The sequence below is a fragment of the Giraffa tippelskirchi genome, chromosome 7, assembly GCF_054371585.1.
Source record: "Giraffa tippelskirchi isolate mGirTip1 chromosome 7, T2T-mGirTip1v1.2.pri, whole genome shotgun sequence".
NCBI classification, from domain to species: Eukaryota; Metazoa; Chordata; class Mammalia; order Artiodactyla; family Giraffidae; genus Giraffa; species Giraffa tippelskirchi.
Genome location: NC_137281.1, coordinates 3,077,852 through 3,098,296, shown reverse-complemented (window position 1 = coordinate 3,098,296; position 20,445 = coordinate 3,077,852). Strand labels below are relative to the sequence as shown.

At 56.1% G+C, this 20,445-nt stretch overlaps 2 protein-coding genes and 1 long non-coding RNA gene across 9 annotated transcripts in view; 2 read left to right on the top strand and 1 right to left on the bottom strand.

Moving 5' to 3' along the window:
• Nucleotides 1-63: 63 nt before the first annotated feature.
• HSPBP1 (HSPA (Hsp70) binding protein 1) lies at nucleotides 64-10,855 on the top strand. 3 transcript variants are annotated; one of them, XM_081505520.1, is made up of 8 exons: nucleotides 64-389; nucleotides 716-1,008; nucleotides 2,885-3,089; nucleotides 4,976-5,200; nucleotides 7,548-7,703; nucleotides 7,794-7,890; nucleotides 8,340-8,451; nucleotides 10,381-10,855. In XM_081505520.1, exons 2-8 carry the CDS (start codon nucleotides 805-807, stop codon nucleotides 10,453-10,455), a joined length of 1,074 nt encoding a protein of 357 aa, XP_081361646.1. In that variant the 5' UTR covers nucleotides 64-389; nucleotides 716-804; the 3' UTR covers nucleotides 10,456-10,855. The 3 variants fall into 3 exon arrangements, with proteins under 3 accessions (XP_081361646.1, XP_081361645.1, XP_081361647.1); XM_081505519.1 differs by having other exon boundaries at nucleotides 310-389; nucleotides 713-1,008; XM_081505521.1 differs by having other exon boundaries at nucleotides 310-394.
• On the bottom strand, nucleotides 5,745-15,126 carry LOC145512051 (uncharacterized). 2 transcript variants are annotated; one of them, XR_014058258.1, is made up of 5 exons: nucleotides 15,009-15,126; nucleotides 10,210-11,803; nucleotides 9,990-10,121; nucleotides 9,743-9,884; nucleotides 6,386-6,813 (listed from the first exon to the last, which is right to left on the bottom strand). It is a non-coding gene; the product is annotated as an uncharacterized LOC145512051 (long non-coding RNA). The 2 variants fall into 2 exon arrangements; XR_014058257.1 differs by lacking the exon at nucleotides 9,743-9,884 and having other exon boundaries at nucleotides 5,745-6,813.
• Nucleotides 13,547-20,445, top strand: part of PPP6R1 (protein phosphatase 6 regulatory subunit 1) — a 21,595-nt gene continuing 14,696 nt past the window's right edge. For 2 of the 4 annotated variants that reach the window (XM_081505511.1, XM_081505512.1), the window contains exon 1: nucleotides 13,547-14,178. Coding sequence is in view for 2 of the 4 variants with exons in the window: in XM_081505509.1 (XP_081361635.1) it covers nucleotides 15,321-15,380 (60 nt within the window). In the remaining 2 variants the exon portion in view is untranslated. Of the gene's footprint in view, nucleotides 14,179-15,187; nucleotides 15,381-20,445 lie in introns of those variants that run through there. The other 2 variants (XM_081505509.1, XM_081505510.1) reach the window with 2 other exon arrangements.

Genomic DNA, 20,445 nt, shown 5'->3' with positions numbered 1-20,445 from the left:
GCAGAACCGGGGCAGGGGGCGGGGCCAGGCCGGGGGGCGGGGCCAGGCCGGAGGGCGGGACCTATACAGGGCAGGGGTAGAGCTTGCAGTGAGGATGAGGAGGTGAAGCTTATCGGGGGCGGGGGCGGGGGCGGGGGCGGGGCCCGGGCCGGGGCGGGGCTTCGGCCGGGGTGTGCGCGCGCCGCGCGTGTCTGGGGTGAGGGGCCGGGCCGAACCGGGTGTCCCGCCAGGTGGGAAGAACTTAAGAGCTCAGGGCCCCAACTGGTGTGGCTGCGCTGGGAACTTCCGGGCCAGACCGTGCGTGTTTCCGGTTAATATGGCGGCGCCCAGCAGAGTCAGGTGCGGGCGAGTCTATCTTCGGTAGCGGCGGCGACACGAGGCTCGGGGAGGTGAGGTCAGCCCCGCTCTGGCTCCCCTCGTCGGACAGGAGGGAGGGGACCTGTCGCTAAGAGGACCAAAGGGAGGGCTTCTTGCTCCGAAGGCTGGGCGGTGGGGTTGCTAAGAGATGGGAACGACTGCTGTGGAGAAGGAGGGGGTTGCTAGGGAGAGTGGGTGGGGTCTGTTGCTAGGGAGGAGGGAGGGACTGGTAACTTTGGGGAAGGGGCCTGTTGGTTTGAAGGAAGAAAAGGGGGCCGTGGTTAAAGGAGGTGTGGGCAGAGTAATTTGGGGTCATGCAGGGCCGCCGAGCTCCCCTAAAACGCAACCTTCTCAGCAGACCCCCAGGACTCGACCTGTCAAGACGCCGGAGCTACTTCAGCGGTGACCACCCCTACCCCAACACGTTCTTCCATTCAAAAACAGCCCATGGCGAACCAGGGCTCCGGGGGCAGTCGCCTTCCCCTGGCGCTGCCCTCAGCCTCCCAGGATTGCTCGTCAGGGGGCAGCGGCTCCTCCGAGGGCGGCTCGGGCCATCCCCCGCCCCCGCGAAACCTCCAAGGCCTGCTGCAGATGGCCATCACGGCGGGCTCTGAAGAGCCAGAACCCCCTCCAGAACCCATGAGTGAGGAGGTAAAGGGCGGGGGCCCGAGAAGGTGGGGTGAGGGTTGTGGGAACAGGGATATCTGGGGAGGGGCGGTAGTGCCGGTGTGAAGGTATAGGAGGTTGTATTTGTGCTCGATAGGGTTATGGTAGACTGAAAGTCAGATCCCTGGACCCTGCACTGTACCGGGACGCAGAATAATCTCGTGGTTAAAAAAACAAAAAGCAAGGGCACACCAGAGCGAGACGGACATGGCTTCAGTATGTTACAGCTGTATGACCTTGGGGGTATCACTGCATCTTTCTGAACATCAGATTTTTCGATTGCAAGTTGATGTTGACGATAAGAAGGAGAGTGGCCCTTCACAGGGTATTCTGAGAGTCCTGTTGAAGTGGGTCTCAGCATCATCGCACCTGGTACATAGGCTGTGCTCCTGAAGGCAGCAGGATATTCTCATTAAGAGCATACTCTAATTAGAGTTCTGTGGATAGACCACTTAGGTTTGACTTAGGCGTTGTGGATGGCTGACTGTGTGACCTTGGGCAAGTCACCCTTTTCTGTGCCTCCATTTTCTCATCTGTGAAGTGGGAATAGCAGTAATGTTAATACTTAACCATGGAAGGTTGTTCTGGAAGTCAAGAACGATATTTGCCATATGTGATGTTTACTTGGCGGTGATAGTTGCAGTGTAGGAAACAGGGTGCTAATACAGTAACATCCATGAAGTCATTGAACCTCTAGAACCATGAGGTGGCCCAACAGGCACGCAAAAGATTAACATCTTGCCCAAATTTATCCAGGACTATGACTTCAGATCCTTTGTATGAGCACTTAGCACAGAGTTGGGCCAAAAAAGAAAAAAAAACCCAGTGGCCAGTTCTTGTGCTTCTATCTTATCTGACCTACTAGCAGCATTTGAGGATGATCCTGTCCCCTTGAGCTCTTTCTTCATTTGGCTTCTGGAACATGGACCAGCATGGTTTTCTGGTTTTCATCCCACTCACTGGCTCTTCTTCCCCATCGCCTCTGTTGGTTCATCCTCATTTTGCCGTCCCTCGACCGTGGAGCACACAAGCACTCTCTCTTGTACACTCACTTCCTGTGTGATCTCACGTTGGGTTGAGGTTTTACTCTGACGACTCTCAAGTTCTAGGCCAGTACTTCTCTCCTGGAGGGACGGTTTTAACCACATTTGGCAATGGCGGAGACATTCTTGGTTGTTGCAAACTGGCGGGTTGTGGGGGTGGAAGCAGTGCTACTGGCATCTCGTGGGTGGAGGTCAGGGATGCGGCTCAGCATCCTCCAGTGCACAGACGACCCCCACCACAGAACAGTCCACCTCAGCGTGTTAGTAAGGTCAAGGCTGAGAAATCTAGGTCCAGGCTGGCCCTCCTTCCTGAACTTCAGGTGTCCTTCTCAATATTTTGCCTTGTGTGTGTCATGGATCCCCCAGACTTAACAAGTTCAGAAATGAGCACCAATTTCTACTTGTCTCACTCCACATCTGCTTCTCTTGCCATCTGCCCCATCTCCTAGTTGTTCAGAACAAGAACCTAGGTGTCACTGACCCTTCTTTTCCCGTCACGCCCCACAGCCAGTCTCTCCATAGATGCAGTGTCCAGAAAAGAGTGTTAGTGGAAAGGGTGCCTGGTAGGTATTGTTTGGTTGAAGGACACTCGGCCTTCAGATGTTGGCTGTTATTTTTTTTTTTTCCCTTTGGCCGTGCCTCTTGGCATGGGGAACTTCCTTGACCAAGGATCAAACCTGTGCCCCTTGCAGTGGATGCGCCAACTCTTAACCAGTGGACTGCCAGGGACACCCCGGCTGTTATTAATAATGACTGTTACTCCTGAGTCGATTATTGATAAGGTTTGCTTCTCTCTCCCGCCCTGCCTCACTCTGCAGAGGCGCCAGTGGCTGCAGGAGGCCATGTCGGCCGCCTTCCGGGGCCAGCGGGAGGAGGTGGAGCAGATGAAGAATTGCCTCCGGGTGCTGTCCCAGCCCACTCCCTCTTCGGCTGGCGAGGCTGAACTGGCTGCTGACCAGCAGGAGCGCGAGGGAGCCCTGGAGCTGCTGGCGGACCTGTGTGAGAACATGGACAATGCAGCAGGTACAGCCAGGCCTACCCTGGCCTGCCCCCGCCGCCAGGGTCCTGCCCCTTCTGCCTCCCCGTCTGCCTTCTGTCTCTTGCTGCCTCTTCCTCCTCCCTGCCAGGTCCTGCTGCTGCCCAGCCCTTTGTCCTTTGCCTCAGGCACCATGCAACCCACCTCCTCCCCAGACTCCCAGCCTCCCCGCTCCATCCTGGCTCTGACTCCAGCCCCAGTTGGGACTGCCCTGTCCCTCCCTGCTTGATCTGCCTGCCATCAGGGGCAACAATGGCACCAGGCCCCGTCCACCGCCTCCCTGATGGGACTGAGCATCTCACCCTGGTCCGCCGGGAGCCCCGTGCCATTCCCCAGAGGAAGAGACATGAGGTGGTCCTAGATGGATTGGTCAGAGAAGGCCTCCCCAAGGGCTGGCACATGAATGGAGACCTGAAGGGAGGCTGCGAGTCATGGGATCAGCTCTGGAAGAACCATCCCAGGCAGAAGGAATGACCCGTGCAAAGGCCCCGAGGTGGAAACCTGCCTGGCCGGGGTGGGAACAGCAGTGAGATGCGCAGAGCAGAGCAAAGTGAGTGAGGGGCGAGGGCCGAGCAGTGACCTGTGCTGGGCACACAGCGGCTCCCAGGCCAAGGCTGGCACTGTGGCTTTCATCTCAAATGCCAAGAAGCCACTAGAAGGATGAGTCGTCACTTCCACTTGGAGTGGCGTGGCATGGCGTAGTTGTTGAGGATGTGGATTTGTCTGTTCTAGACATTTTATGTACAACGGATAGTAGAATCTGTGACCTTTTTGCTACGGGCTTTCTTCTCCAGGTGTGATATTGTCAAGGTTCTTCCAGGTCGTAGCTGTATCAGAAATTTATTCCTTTTTGTGGCGAATACTCGAGCGTGTAGCTAGGCCATGTGTTGTTCATCCGTTCATCAGCTGATGGACACTTGGTCATTTCCTCCTTCGGTTATTGTAAATAATCCTGCTGTGGACACGGGTACAAGCAAGCATCTGTTCCAGTTTCTGCTCTTGAGGCTTGTGGATACATATGTTTGGAGGGGTCACATGGTAACTCTTTTACTTTTTGAAGAACAGCCAAGCTGACCAATTCAGAAAACAGGTGTTGGGCTATAGATTGCTGACCTCTGGTCTGCTGTGGTCTGTTTCCCCAGGGGATGTTCAGATTGTCAGAAAGACCGGGTGTCAGAACTGGCATTTAGTGGGCTGGACCCTGGGCCCCTGACCTTGTTAAGACACACCGGCCTTGGACAGACCCCCAGTTGGGTGCCTGGGGGCGGCCAGCCCTTGGAGGCAGGCTCCCCTCAGCTTCAGCTGGTTTCCCGTCCATTCCGGCTGCCTTAACAAAGCAACATGGACTGCGGGGCTTCAACACCAGAAATCTGTTCTCTCACAGCTCTGAAGGCTGGAAGTCTAAGGGTCAGTTTCTTCTGAAGCCCCTCTCCTTGGCTTGTATGTGGGGAGCTTCTTGCTGTGTCCTACATGGTTATCCCTCTGTGCGTGTCTGTGTTCTAGTCTCCTTTTTATAAGGGTGCCATTCCGATTGGATTAGGGCCCCATCCTGTGACATTGTTTCACCTTGCATGCATGCATGCTGAGTCGCTTCAGTCGTGTCAGACTCTTTGCGATCCCATGGACTGTAGCCCACCAGGCTCCTCTGTCCATGGGATTCTCCAGGTAAGAATACTGGAGTGGATTGCCGTGCCCTCCTCCAGGGGATCTTCCCCACTCAAGGACTGAACCTGTGTCTCCGCATTGACAAGCAGGTTCTTTGCCACTAGTGCCCCCTGGGAATCCCCTGGGGGTTGGGGCTTCCATGTAAATTTGGGGGTAGGACCCAGCTCAGCCCATCACACCTGGCCTCTCTGCTGCCCTCTCCCCACAGACTTCTGCCAGCTGTCGGGCATGCACCTGCTGGTGGGCCGCTACTTGGAGGCAGGGCCGGCAGGGCTGCGGTGGCGGGCGGCGCAGCTCATCGGCACGTGCAGCCAGAACGTGGCGGCCATCCAGGAGCAGGTGCTGGGCCTCGGTGCCCTGCGCAAGCTGCTGCGCCTGCTGGACCGGGACCCCTGTGACTCAGTGCGCGTCAAGGCCCTCTTCGCCATCTCCTGTGAGTGTCCTGGCTGCGGGGGTGGGGGGTTTGGGCCCCAGGGCCAGCGCTAGCCCGTGGCTCTGCTCAGAGAGCGGACCCTCAGGACTCAGGGCAAGGCCCAGCCTGAGTGCTCTGAGGCCCCTCAGGGCTCTTGGCTGCGGCGCTGTGGGCATCCGGGCCGATCACCCCTAGTCATGGGGGTCCTCTGGTTGGGGAGCTGCGTGAGTGTCCTCACAACGTGGCAGCCCACTTCTCCAGAGAATGTATGCAATCCAGGACTCCCGGCAGGAGCTCAGAAACTAATGCCTCTTATTTATTTATTTTTGGAACTTCTTAAAACCCACCCCTGCCCTGTCTCTCCCCCCTACCTCACTGGTAGCCACTACATTTGTGAGTCTGCTTCTTTTTTGTTACATTCACTAGTTGTTTTACTTTTTAGATTCCACACATAAGTGATAGCATACAGTATTTGTTTTTTGACTTCGCCAAGCGTAAAACCTCCAAGTCCATCCATGCTGTTGCAAGTGATGAGATTTCATTTTTCTCTCTTATGGCTGAGGTCTTTTATCTTTTCTTTCAGAAAATTGATGTAGAATTCGCATAACTATTTTAAAGTGTATAATTCAGTGGCATCTGTCGCCTTTTTTGGGGGAGTGGGCGTGGTTGCGGGGTATGCCGTAGTGCGGTAGCTACCACCTGGAAAGTGCCTGGGACCGGCCAGCCCTGGTGCTACCAGCCGCTTTGGTGGTCGGTCTCCTGCCTGCTCCTGCTGCCCCGTGCGTGGAGGCTCACAGTGGTTCACCTGCTGGCCACAGACCAAGAGGGGGTCAGATGGTGGAGGAGTAGGCGTGGTGAGGGGGAGGAAAGTCCCCCAGAAGATGCATCTCCAAGCTCCTGGCACTGGCTGGGCTCAGCCCCGGGATGCTGCTGAACCCCCTTCAGTGCACAGCGTAGCCCCAGGACACAGGGATCGGGCCCAGTGGAGAGGCCCCAGAGTGGAGGGGAGCTGTTGCCCCTGGATACCGCATGACGGCAGAGCCAGGAGGCTGTGCCCACTGAGCAGACGGAAGGTCATCACGTCTACCTCCCCATCTGCCGGTCTTTTTTTTTTAAACTGAGTAACAGTTCATTTAACCCAACATAGCCACACTATTATCGTTTCAGCCCATCGTTATGTGGCATGTTAATAAGCTACTTTAGATCTTTTCTTTTTTTCCCCACGTTACATCTTTGAAGCCTGGTGTGTATCCTACACATAAACATCTCAACTCAGGCTGCATTTTCAGTGGTCAGCATGGAGCGAAGTTCTAGTGAAGGGACAAAGTTGTGCTTCACGGGAAAATATCACACCACCGCTCACCGCTTAACTTAAATTGAAATCAAAGAAACTCAACTGAGATTAACAACTCAGGTCCTCAGGGGCACTTGTCAGGTATTTAGTGGCCACGGGTTTCTGGAGATTCCTGTCTGTCCTGGCCCAGACCCTGCCCAAGGGCAGACACCTAACTGGAAGTGCACCCTGCAGGCTGGTTCTCATCATGCTTGGAGGCCGTCCAGGGTTCCTGGCACCCTCACAACGTAGTCTGGCGCTCTGGTCTTGGTTTCCTCATCAGTAAAATGGGAGTCACCTCCTAGGGTGGTTTGGAGAGTTAAAAAGAGATAATGTGCTCGTCAGAGGATGCAGGAACAAAATGTATATTCATACGGTGGGTACTATTCAGCCATTAGAAGGAAAGAAGTTACTGAATCATGCTGTAACCTGGATGAGCCTGGAAGACATTACGCTGAGTGAAAGAAGCCAGGCACAGAAAGCCACACAGTGTATGATTCCATTCATATGAAATGTGCGGAATGGGCAAATCCATAGCTATGGAAAGTGGATCAGTGGTTGTCAGTTGCCAGAAAGACCACTAACCAGTACAGGGCTTCTTTTGGGAGTGATAAAAACATTCTGTTGTTAGATAGTTATGGTCAGCCAACCTTGTGAATATACTGAAAACCACTGAACTGTATACTTTAAAAAGGTAAATTGTACAGGCTGTGGAATTGTGTCTCAGGTAAAAATAGTTAAAGGTAATGCTTGCGAAGCATGTGCCCGTAGAAATCCATGGTGGTGATGGTGGTGATGGTGGTGAGAATGGTGGTCCAGAAGGTGACGATTGTGGTGTTTATGGTGGTAGTGGTGATAGTAGTGGTAATGATGATATTTGTGGTGGTGATGGTGATGAGGGTGGTGGTCTTGAGGTGATGGTTGTGGTGTTTATAGTGATAGTGGTGGTGGTGCTGGTGGTGCTGGTGGTGATGGTGATGGTGATGGTGGCAGTGGTGACTGGGACCTCAAGGCCCTGCCTCCCCCCCTACCCAGGCCTGGTCCGGGAGCAGGAGGCCGGGCTGCTGCAGTTCCTCCGCCTGGACGGCTTCTCCGTGTTGATGCGGGCCATGCAGCAGCAGGTGCAGAAACTCAAGGTCAAGTCGGCATTCCTGCTGCAGAACCTGCTGGTGGGCCACCCTGAACACAAAGGTGGGGCGGCCCGGGCGGGGAGCTAGGGTGGTTCCCGGGGGGAGTGCACGGGAGGATGGCTGCTCCTCTGACCCTGTGGCCCTTCCCCAGGGACCCTGTGCGCCATGGGCATGGTCCAGCAGCTGGTGGCCCTCGTGCGGACAGAACACAGCCCCTTCCATGAGCACGTGCTTGGAGCCCTGTGCAGGTGCGCTGGGGCCCCAGGGGACCGGCCCGGTAGGGGATAAGGGGTTTAGGGTCAGAGAGGAGCAGAAATCAGGGTGCTGGCCCTGCTGGAGCCTCAGTCTGCTCACTGTAGGGACTGACACAGCAGCCTGGGGAGGCGGGAGACAGTCTTCCTCCCACTCACTCTCCCCATCCCGCACATAAGACAGCAGAAGGGAGCAGCTGAGCGAGCAGGCAGCAACTCTCACGTGTGGAGTGGGCTCCTGGCCAGGCATTTTGCTAAGCGCCCTGTTCCATACAAGTCTCAATCCAAGTCCCTTGGGTAGGGTGGGGTCAGGAGTCCACGTTGCAGATGGGGAAACTGAGGCCCAGTGGGGGGTGGCGGCTTGCCCAGGCTCTGTGTGGGGGTGGGGTGGGGTCGGGGTAGCTGGGCAGAGGGAGGTCCCAAGGACGGCTGTCCTGTCTCTGCAGCTTGGTGACAGACTTCCCCCAGGGCGTGCGGGAGTGCCGGGAGCCCGAGCTGGGCCTGGAGGAGCTTCTGCGGCACCGGTGCCAGCTGCTGCAGAAGCACGAAGAGTACCAGGTACTGCTGAACGGGGGGGAGGGGGAGAGGGCCAGCCTGGTACCTGCCTTCTAGGCCTCTGTGGTCTATTTGCCCATGCTTTTTTTGTTTGTTTATTTTTGGCTGTGCTGGGTCGTTGCCGGGCAGGCTCTTCTCCAGTTGTGGCGAGCGGGGGCTACTCTCTACTTGTGGGGCGCCAGCTTCTCACTGCGGCGCTTTCTCTTGTTACAGAGCACAGGCTCTGGAGCGCCGCTCAGTAGTCACGGTGCACAGGATTAATTGCGCTGTGGCATGTGGGATCAGGCTGGAGCAGGGATCAAACCCATGTCTTCTGCACTGGCAGGCTGATTCTTAACCACTGAGCCACCAGGGAAGCCCGATTTGCCCATGCTTTTGTTTACACCTTATTTTCAATTCATGTGTTTCTCTAGGCATCATTCAGCACACATTTATTGCCCCTTCCCACATGCTTCATGCTCTGTTAGCATCAGGGGGACCCCAAGGAGAAACAGAAGCTCAGGGTTTCTTAAAGGCGAGAATAATTTGAGAGAAAAGCACTGAAACACATATAAAATAGATAACCCATGCAAGTTGGATGCATGAGGCAGGGCGCGCAAAGTCGGTGCTCGGGGACAACCCAGACGGATAGGATGGGGAGGGAGGTGGGAGGGGGGTTTAGGATGGTGGGGACAGATGTATGCCTGTGGCTGATTCACGCTGATGTATGGCAAAACCATCACTATATTGCAAAGTGATTATCCTTCAAATAAAATAAATAAATTAAACAAACAAACAAACAAACAAACAAAAAATATGTAATCAAGCTCATGGAATGGATTGGTGGTTGCTGGAGGTGGGAATGGGGGAGGTGAAATAAATGGGTGAACTGTTAAAAAAAAAAGTTAAGAAATTCATCTAATTACTATACAAATTAATATCATCATTTATATCATATCATTCAAATAGTTAAGTATTTATTAGATTGATAATAAGTAAATGATAAACAGCAACCAATTAAATATTGAATTAAATAGGTAAGTAAGAAATACGTGATAAATAACTCATTAGCTTTTTAATTAGATAAAGGATAATAAATACTAAATTAAAAATAATAAATAACTCACTCGATAGTTAAATAGATAAGTAACAAGTGATAACAGCTCAGATATTTAATTATATAGATAGTAAGTAATGTGATAAATAACAACTCAGACATTTAATTAAATAGGTAAGTAACTAACAAGTGATAAGAGCAACAGATAACACACTCAGTCGTTGTGTAATGATGTAAATGGTTGAATTATGTAGTTACCTGTACTTAAGTCATTCATTCAGCCCTTACAGAATCTGTTGCTTCAGCAAAGCTGGACACAGAAAACGTGCCGCCCTCTCGGGACGTCCCTTCTGCTGAGATCATTCTTCTATGAACAGTGTCAGGCATTTCCAGAGGGGTGCTGGGTAGTGGGTGTGAGGAGTAGGGGTGACTGGGAGAGGTACAGTGCCCACCCCCCAGAGGCTTGTCCTCTGACCTTGTCACATGAACCCGTGGAGATACGTGCCTCAGGGTGGGCAGGGGGATTCCCTGCCCTGGTCTGTTCTGAAGTTTCAGCCGTCCTTGCTTGATGCATCCATGCATCTATTCTCTGAGTCTCAGGTGTGCCAGACCCTGGTACCAGACCATGAGGACCAACCTGGTGAGGGAAGCTCATGTGAACTGGGCAACATGCCTGCCTTCTGTTTCCAAAAAAATTTTAACAGCTTTATTGACGTTTCACTTACCTATATTGAAAGTGTATAATTTGAGAAGTTTTGACATATGCATACACCTGTGGAAACCTTCCTCTTTCCATCAGGGGCAGGAGGGAAGAGGACCCGTTTCTGGGTGCAGAGCTGGTGGAGGCAGGGTCTGGCCTCCGCACTCAGGGCTTCCAATTTCCCACCCCAATGCAGGAGGAGCTGGAGTTCTGTGAAAAGTTGCTACAGACCTGTTTCTCCACCCCAACTGATGACAGCATGGATCGGTGAAACCCGGTGGCTTCTCTCCCCCTCTTCATGGGAACCCAGGCCTCCTGCCTTCCCCTCACCCATGAAGCCCTCTCCCAAAGGAGAGAAGGGCCTTGTTGGTGCCGTGCCCCGGGCGTGTGAGCCCCTCTCTGCTCAGCCCCCAGGATGGGTGCTGAAAAAGGCGCTGGCTCCTTGGATCCCTCCTCTCACGCACTCTCACTCCACTCCCCCTTCTCGTGCCCGCACTGCTCTTCCAGTAAAGGTGGTCCTCCTCCTCCACCTCCTTCACTGCCACCTTTGTCACCTCGCCTGGAGAGAGCCTTGGTTGGGGAGGAGGGGCACAATCCTGGGGGACCTAGGGAGCCAAGGAGGGAACAGCAGTAGGCGGAACCTTGGAATAATAAAAGTGTTGCTCTCTGAAGTCCGGAGCCATTGTCTCCATCCTCCCAGCGTCTCTGGAGAGGGAGTGTGTGGGATACTCGTCCTTCCCTTCCCCACCCCCATCTCTTATAACTTCTCTGAAGAAATATACTTTTGACATTCACGCTTCCGCGTCTAAGGTGGAAGCCATGTTCTTTCCCAGCCTGCAGTGTGGCGTGGCTTCTGCTCCACCAATCAGAGCTCGCCGCCCGCCGGCTCCGAACCGCGCTGGAGAAGGCGCGAGCAGGTACTGGGGGTAGTGAGACACCTCCCACGCCTGCAATGGAGGCCACTCTGGGTACCTGGGGCAGGCTTGAGGTTGGGTGTGTGTTTCGTCCTGACAGGAAAGCACTAGGCCTTTTCTCCAGCCTTCTCCGAGACTGGGGAGCAAGCAGGGGGCAGGGAAACTGCCTCCTCCTTTTATAAATTCCATTTCAGTTTAACCAAAGGAGCTTTCCATTACAACGAAGAGTCTTGACTGATGGTTTATTCCAGACGAGGAAGTGGAGCCCAGGGTGGTTGATCTGGTGGCCAAGTTCATAGCCAAAATTTATACCTGGGCCACATCCGAAGCTGTGTAACTCCCTGTATTCTGGGAGACTAATTCCTCTCCTGTGGAATTTAGTTGTACGAGAGAGATTGATTATATTTTTCACTCCCCAAATTCAGAATAAATCAAAAGGTAGCTACAGGATCCGAGAATTGGAGATCAGATGTCACTTGCATCACTTTTAGAGCAGATCCGAGAAGGCAGCATTGAGCTTGCTGCCTCTTCATCCCAATGTTAGACATGGTTGTCTGACTGGTCACAGGCAGTACCGGACAAGCACAGTCCTTTCCCTTAGGTGCAGGCAGCAGGCCAGAACACTGGGCAGGATGGCTCCAAGAGGAGAGAGCTGGAGGGCTGAGCGCGGATGCCCATCCCATCTGGTAAATCATTCCTCAGCCCCTGGGAAGGGTGGAAAGGGAAGAGACTGTGAGAAGCAGAAGTTTCTCCTTGTGGAAACTTGTAAGAAGCTCCTTCTAGTTCTAATACAGATCACGCATCATCTGCCTGTGAATCTGGACAAGGTGAAGACTCAGACTTCTGTCCTCAACCTCTGCAGTTTCCCAGGTTCTTGGAGGAGATTGACTTTGTCAGCTTCTCAGGTTCCATTTGGTGATTGAATATGGCCAATCTCGTCCCCCTCAGTTCCCAAGTTTATGTGTTAAAATGGGTGGCAATTTCAATCACATCGGGAGGGGGTAAGCGAAATGCTGCTCATATGACAAAAGAACCTGATGTAGAAAATCACTCAAGGAACAGAAGGAAATGTCTCACAATTGTTTCAAGCTGTATAACAGTAGGAACCTGGGTCCATTTTAAAACAAGACCGCCAAGATGAGAATGTAAGATTAGCAAACCTAAAGAAACAAATTGAGGACTGTGGCAATTAATTAGAGGGTTTAACAGGTATCTGCTCCCTCTCATGCCACCTCCAAGAGAGAAGTACACTTTCCTACAAGGTGGTGGCTGAGGTGTAGGTGCTAGCCCCATGACTTTGAGTTTGACCGTGTGACTTGCTTTGGCCAATGGATGGTGGCAGATGTGAGGCAACCTGAGGTTTGAAATTGTGCTAAGCACAGTTGGGCTTGGTCAAGAGTCATCGGACAACTTGCAACTGAACAACAACTGAGGCGCCTCTGCCTTTCTCTATGGGTTAGTACCCTGGGATGTCCACTGGTGCCCAGAGTATGAGAGACAAAGGGGAATAGAAGCAGCCTCACCAACCTTCACACCTGCAGCTCTAAGCTGTGAACATGACAGGCTGTGGTTGCCTGTCAGTCAGCAGTAGCTAGGAACATTGCATGCAATACAGACACTGGAAATAGCAAGGACCGGAAGAGACTTGGCTGGAAAATGACTTTACTGACATGTGGTAATCAGCAAATGCAGGTAGAAATGACAAGGATTAAAGCGAAAAGAAGCTAACAGATGTGAAGCACAAACACATGATTGACATCCTTGAAACAGAGAATTAGAATAGGATTCAATAAAAATGTCCCTGAAATGGGAAAGGTAAATCTGCGTGCCTTTTTTTTTTTTTTTAAGCCGAGTCCTTACAAGCACTTACAGCGCCGATTCCGGCCTATATCATGGAAAGCAAGGGCTATGAAAACTGAGGAAACTGAGGCTCCGAGCTAGATGGGACCTTAAAAGACTATGGATCTAAAGTCTAGGAGAACCTAGACTTACAACCTAGACTTATGTTAGAGGATACTTGTGCAGCAGCTGCAACAGTAAAGACACGGGCTGGGTGAAGGCCTAGAAGTGGGACTGAAGTCAGCCTGAAGCTCAGAGAAGGCAGGCGTCGAGAAAGATCGCAGCGGCGGGACAAAAGCTCCTGACCGGGGTTGGAGACAAAACCCTAGCTGGATTCCTCAGGAAACGACCCTGGAGCCAAAGCAATAATGTGATTGGAGGAGACAGACTAGCAAGTGGATGTCCAAAGGGGGCGAGGGGATAGAGAAATCCTGAAGCAGGGATTTCCTGTGGACTTAGGAACGGAGTCGCAGAGAAGCGCTGCCAGAGTGTGCAGCGGGGCCTGCGTGTCGGGTGGCCGGGGTTTACTCAGGGAGAGACCGTTGGCAGAGACCCGCGCGAGCACTTTTGCGGCGGAGCCGTTCTGGCTGGGCGTGGCCCGCAGCGGCTGGCCCGGCGCGCACGCGCACTGCGGGGCCCAGGCGCGCGGCCTCCACACACCTGCGCACCAAGTCGCTGGCGGGAGGGCGGGGCCTCCTGCGTTCCCTCGTACCAGGGGGATTGTGGGATAGTGGCGGACGGAGCCGGGCGGTGGAGGCCCTGAAGCCGACTGCAAAGGCCCGGGACCTCGCCGCTTTGGGGAAGGGGGCGGTGGAGGAAGTGGGCCTGGGCTTCCGTCAGCCGTTGCTCAGCACTGCGGCCTGTTGGGACCGCGGAGTAGGACGCCTTTCCTGACCGGCCCTTGCTTTCCCGCGGGGCGCCGGGCCGGGTAAAGCGGGGCGACTTCCCAGCTGAGGGCCTGCGCGGGCCTCGCGACCCCACTAACCTCCCTCAGCCACCTCGCCCGCAGGCCCCGGACCCCCGCCCGTCCGGCGCTGACCCCCAAAACTCTGGAACTCGTCGCGCGAGGGCCCCCCTAGGCCCGAGACGCGTGCGCGAGCCCCGGCACAAGCGCGAGCCCCCGCCGCTACCCCCCGCCCCCACATACCGGGTCCCTGATCGGGGCCGGAGCCGCCGGTGGCGGGGCGGGGGGGGCGCCCCGATGAGCCCGGAGTGCGAGGAGCCGCCGCCCCCCCGCGCAGGTAAGTGGGCGTCCAGGGACCCTCCCCGCAGTCTGGGCACCCGAGTCACCTCCCCGCCCCCGAGAACACCGCCCATGTACCCTCGAGTCTCCTCGCCCCTTCTCCTTCGGACCCTTCCCCTCGTCCATGAGAGCTCCCCAGCCCTGGTGTCTCCCCCTCAGCCCCTCGATTCTCTTAGTTTCTCCTTCGCAGCCTCTCGTCTCCTGGTCTCTCCCCTCAGGCTACTCCGTCTCCCCTCAGCCCACCAAGACTCCAGGTCTCTCCCTCAGCCCCCCAAGTCTCCTAGTCTCTCCCTCTCAGACCCCAAGTCTCTTAGTCTTTCCCTCTCAGACCCCCGAGCCTGTTAGTCTCTCCCCCTCAGCCCCCCAAGTCTCTTAGTCTCTTCTTCTCAGACCCCAAGTCTCTTAGTCTTTCCCTCTCAGACCCCCAAGCCTGTTAGTCTCTCCCCCTCAGCCCTCCAAGTCTCCCCCTCCTCAGCCCCCCAAGTCTCTTAGTCTCTTCTTCTCAGACCCCAAGTCTCCCTCCTCAGGCCTCTCAAGTCTCCTAACCTCTCCCCCCTCAGCCCCCCAAGTCTCTTGGTCTCTTTCTCAGCCCCCAAATCTCCTAGGCTTCCCCCCTCCAGCCCCACTTCCTCCCCCTCTCAGTCCATACCCCTGCCTCAGTGTCTCTTTCCCACTTTCCCTCCCTCTCCTGACTCCCACCCTCGCCTCCTTTGATTCTGCGGGCATCCCCTCTGACCCCCGGGGCTCCCCCTTCTCTCTGCTCCTGCCACCCTGCCCCGCTTGGGGCCCCTTCCCCGGCCACCCTTGGCCTTCCTCTCCCTGCCTCACCCCCTCCTCCCGAGGCCTGCCTGGGAGATTCATGGCCTCGGACTGGCACCCTTGGGCTCAGCAGACTCGAGGAGCGGGGCTGCCCCCTCACCCTGCCCGGGGCGCGGCCCCTCTCTGTGAGGTGAGGCCTGCCGAGGGCCGGCAGGGGCCTGGTGCTGGCGCGGAGGGAACAAAGGCCGGGGGGACAGTCACAATTGCTGGTGTGGTGAGGGAGGTAACTCAGGGCGGTGTGGGGGCCACCGCGGAGCGACCAGGGAGACTGGCTCTGCGGGTGGCTTTTTCTGTCGAGGAAGGATGAGTAGGAGTTGACAGATGGAAAGTGGGAAGAAGGGCCTTCCGGGTGGAAGGAACAGCACATGCAGATACGTGAAGGTGGGAACCCAGCCCCGCAGGCTGCGGGAGAGAGGGGCGGAACGCCTTGGTGGGGCTGCTGGCCGGGCCCTTGAACGAGGCGGCTAGGGTCTGTCTGCTCGGTGATTTACACACTTTGACATCTGTGCTGAGGACACAGATGTTAGTTACCAGTAACACCAGCCTGAAAGGCAGGATGTTTCTGGAAGGAAGATGTGTTGTCAGGTGTGGGGCGGGCTTCAGAGTTGCAAAGAAACTTCCGTGGGGTGTAGAGAGGGCGGTTCTGGGGATTCCGTGTGCCGTTTGTAGAAGCCTGCAGCACAGGAAGTGCTCCAGGCTCAGCAGCTTTTAGGTTATAACTCAGTTTGGGATTGTCTGTTGCCTGGGTTCTCAGCCGGGGGGCGAGGGGGGGCGATGGTATCCCCCAGGGGACCTTCACTAAGGGCACCGGAGATGGTTTCAGTTGTTACAGCTCAGGATGCCACTGGCGGGTGGCGGGTGAGAGCCGGGATGCTGTGGGGCCTCCTCCAGGGCAGAAGACAGCCCAGTTCAGTGGTGCCTGAGAGCGGTGGACAAGCCCTGCTTTCCTGCTCGGGTGTTAGGTACAGTGTGGCTTACCTCTTTTGCTACTGTGAGCGGCGTGTGTTGAGTTGTGTACTTCGATTTCCTTTTGTGCTTTTGGTAGTTAGTGTCGTGGGGCTACCTACTGTTTCTCTCCAGTAGGGGAGAATCTGCTGGTCTCCACCCACCCACCCCATGTTTTTTTTCCAGGATCCACGGCCAAGTGACCGTCGCAGGTCACTGGCCCCTTTTGGACTTTAATTCCAGAAGTAGCTCTAGCCAGGGGGCTTTGCCTTAGGCTCCATCCTGGGAAATTGGCGTCCTGCTGCAGGAGGCAGGTGCCTGAACAGGCAGCTCCTGTTACCAAGCGCTACGGTGCCGTCACAGTGTGAGCACGGAAGCCGTGGAAGTGTGGAACAGGCCTCTCACGCAGTCAGGGGAGGCTTCCTGGAGGAAGTGGTGTCTGTGCTGAAGCCTGAAGGACCCAGGAGGACCCAGGAGGACCTAGCTAGTCAGGCTCGAAGAGCTGGAGGGAAGGCAGAAGGAGCAGCTGGGCCAGGGCAGAGCGAGGGCGCAGACGAGCAGTCAGGTGTGGCGGGAGTGTTGAGCGCCATGCGCGTTGCCGCGAGAGATGAGGTGAGAGAGGCCTGGACGCCTTGGTGGAGATGCCTGTCTTTCCCGCCTCCCCGGCTCCTGCAGGGTCCCTGGGCAGGCACAGCCCTGGGGATGGGGACACACTCTCTTTTCCAGGCTAGACCAGGGTGTCCCGAGAACACCAGTTTTGTGGATCTTCCCAGGGGCAGGGCAGTCTTCTGCGAGGTGTCCCGGGAGAGACCAGGGCTCAGTGGAATCCGGTGCCTGGTCTGAGGCCTCAGAGCCTGGAGCAGCAGGATGGGAATGCAGGCCTTCCTGACTTTGAATCTCCCTGGAACACTCAGTCCAGCCCCCTGTTCCCCACGGGCCTTTTCAGAATCTCTTCACTGCTCTTTTCCCCTTTGAACCCCTGACTGATCCAGGAGGTGCCCCTGATGGCGAGCTTTGGGGCCTCTCCGTGTCCTCAGTCGCTATCCCATTCTCTTATGTTTCTGATTGTTCCATGCCCTGGGTAGGAGCAGAGCTGCCACCCTACCTGGGCGAGCGTGGTCTGGGGCCCCTAACGACTGCCCCCCCCCCCCAGTTTTCCCGAGTCCCCGGGAAAGTCCCAGCCCGTGGTCGCATGAGGCCTTGGCCAGGTCCCTCTCCTTCTCTGGCCTCTCTGGCCCCTACTTCCACGTGGGTGTCCCGTGGCTTACCTTGCCGAGTCTCTGGTGGGTCCTGATGTTACCATGGTCCCGTTCCTGGAATTGGAAGTCCCCCACCCCCATTTTACATTTGTCTGAGAGCTGATGGATTGAGGGGAGTTAGAGGGTGATGGTCTCACTGTCCTCTGACCTGCTTGGCCCTGCAAAGGCTGGGGTCTGGCCTGCCAGCAGCGGAGTCTCCACGCCTGGCCAGCACCTCTTTAGGGGCCTGTGGCCTGTGGTGGCTGGGGCCGCGGAGGGCCCGGGATGGCCTCTCCCTGGGCCAGAGTTCCTCCTGAGCCTCAGGGCATCTCAGGGGGCCACCCCGGGGCCCTCCCAGCGGCCTCTTCAGGCTGGATCTCCACTTCCGGGTACGTGGGGCCGGGGCGGGCAAGAAAGGGGTGGCAGGTAACGGACTGGCCGCGGGCTCCCAGGCAGGCAGGGCCATGTGTGGATGGACTGTGGTGGCGGCGGCCGTAGGGGTGCTCAGTGGGGGCTGCAGCTGAGCCCTCCCTGAGCCCACGCCAGGGCGGGGGCTGCCAGCTCCCGAGAGGGGCCGCTGGTGTCCAAGGCCTGAGAACCAAGCAGCGAAGCCGGAAACCCAGGGTGATGGTGTGGAGCTGGTGTAGAGAGAGGTAGTTTTCGTTCTTAATGGCTTCCTTTCTCATTTACAGTTTCCCCTTCTTCCGTTTGCAGCCAGAGTCATGGTTTTCAAACGGTCGCTAAAAGCCAGTGGTATTCACTTCCGTTTTCTTGAAGTTTGCTAAAAGTTGCAAAGCACGGGGGTGGTGGGGTGTGGGGCACCCACCGGAGTATCTGAGTGAGCTCAGTCACTCAGGCGAACGGGCCATCTTCCTCAGGGCTAAGGCTCCTGTTTTTAGCACTGTCTCCCTGGGTAGTGGCTGCTCCTTCCCTCCTGCTCAGAAGTGTCCAGCCTTCAGCCTGGCCCCTGGGACACCTGCTGAAGGAAACCTGCCGTGTCAGGACCTCGGGCCTGACCCCGCTGTTCTCAGAATGTGCCCCTTCCTGGCGGCTGGGTCCTGTTTCATAGTCGAGGAAACAGGGCGTGGTATGCCGTATCACCGTTAGAGAGTGAGGAGGAAAGCCCTCTGCTGTCCACGTCCAGGGCTTCCGGGAAGTTGAGCGTCAGGACCCGAGGCTGGGGTGCACTGAGAGGTTGTGGCAGGGGAAAGTGTTTTTCTCTTTGGGGTGTCGTCTTTAGTCCATGCCTCCTGCATCTGCATCTTGTCCCGTGTAGAGCCTGAGAACTGATGACCCCTCAGCTGCATCTGATCTTTGCAGCCTCCTCTGACTTTCGGAGGAGGACCTGAGGTTCTGAGAGTTTAAGGGACTGCCTGGTTTCTGAAGTCCCTGGAGTCCATACCCCACTTGCCCCCCCAGCCCAGGCTAGCTTTGGGAGGGAAGGCCTGCCTGTGGTCCAGGGGGGGTGGCAGGGTTGGGGGCGGGGGACATAGCCTGTGCCATCTACAGGTGCTTTGGACGCTGCCTCAGCCCCGAGGCTGTCCTGCAGCCTGGAGAGGGCGCCGAGGCCTGCTTCTGCTGTGGCTGATGCCTGAGGGTCCCCTGCGCCTCGGTTGTCAAATGGGAACAAGAGCGGTGCTGTCCCTGGTCGTCTTGAGGAGGGATACAGTGCTGTGCGCAGGCACAGGTTCTCTGCAGGCCCCGTCCCCCAGGACCCCGCGGGTAGTGAGGGTGGGGGGCACCTGGGCATGCGGCTGCGCCTTCTCACCTCGGTCCCGGCCCGGCCCTGGCAGCGTGTCAGCTCCAGGCTTCTTGGGCATAGAGCAGGCCAAGGCCTGGCCCTCTCACGGCAGCCTCAGGCAGCTTCGGTTTTGTTTTGTAACAAGTTGTGTATTTATTGGTTGTGCTGGGTCTTTGTTGCCGCGTGGGCCTTCTCCAGCTGCAGCAAGACAAGCTTCTCTCGTAGCGGTGTACAGGGCTGGCTGTGGCGGCCCCTCGTTGAGGAGCACAGGCTCCAGGTGAGCAGGCGTCGGTAGTTTGGGGCTCACAGCTCTGGAGGGCAGGCGCAGTGGCTCTGCGGTATGTGGGATCTAGTTCCCTGACCGAGGATCGAACCCGTTTCCTCTGCATTGGCAGGCAGATTCCTATCCACTGTACCACCAGGGAAGTCCTGGTTTTGTTTTTGACGATAGGTTTTTGTGTGTGTGGGGGGAGATGTAATTTATGTAACGTAATATATGACATCCATTTAAACTACACAATTCAATATCTAGTCTATTCACAGAGTTGTGCAACCACCAGTCACCACCATAGGTTTTTTAAGTGAGTTATAGTGTGAAATAAAATTGTGTACAATTGATTTTAGGCCTTCTTTTTAAAAAGAACACCCCTTTCCCAAAAGGAAACCCCGTAGTAGCTAGCAATTGTGTCCCTCCATCCTTCTGTTGTCCCCCAGCTCCTGAAAAACACTAATCCCAACTCTGTGTCCACGGATTTGCCTTTTCTGGATGTTTCATTGAAATGGAAGTGTGTGGTATGTGGGCTCTTCCCTGGTGGCTCAGATGGTGAAGAAACTGCTGCCAGTGCAGGAGACGTGGGTTCAGTCCCTGGGTCAGGAAGATCCCCTGGAGAAGTGAATGGCAACCCACTGCAGTATTGCCTGGAGAATCCCACGAACAGAGGAGCCTGGCGGCTGCAGTCCCTGGGGTCACGGTCGAGTCAGACACGGCTTAGCAACTGAGCGCACGCGCGCGCACATACGTTCGACATGTGGTCGTGGGTGACTGGCTTCCTTCATGCCACCGGGGTGACCTTTTGACCTCTCTGGCCTTCTCTCGTCCTCACAAAAATCTGCGATTAGGAAGAGGTGGTGGTCTCACTGGGGTGTGTGCCTCGTCCCTTGGGCCTGGACAGCGGCTGCCCTGTGACGTGGTTCTGGCCCCACGAGCACCCAGCTCAGGAAACCGTCCAGGCCCGCCGTCTCTCGAAGTGAGGAGGGTGGACCTGGGGTGCGGGTAGAAGTGGGGATGGCCCTCGTGTACAGGAGGGTCTCTGAGCACCTGCGGGTTCGGGGCGCTGCCCACCTGCCTTCTGGAGCAGTGTCCCCACTCGACACAGGGCCCCGCGTTCAGCACGTGCTGCAGCCCACTCTCCTTCTCCCCTCCCCAGCCTGCCAGCCCTGGCAGTCCCCCACCCCACCTGGGGCTGGTTTACGGGGAGCCTGTGGGTGTGGCTGGGGGCATCTGGGCAGGAGCAGTTCCCTC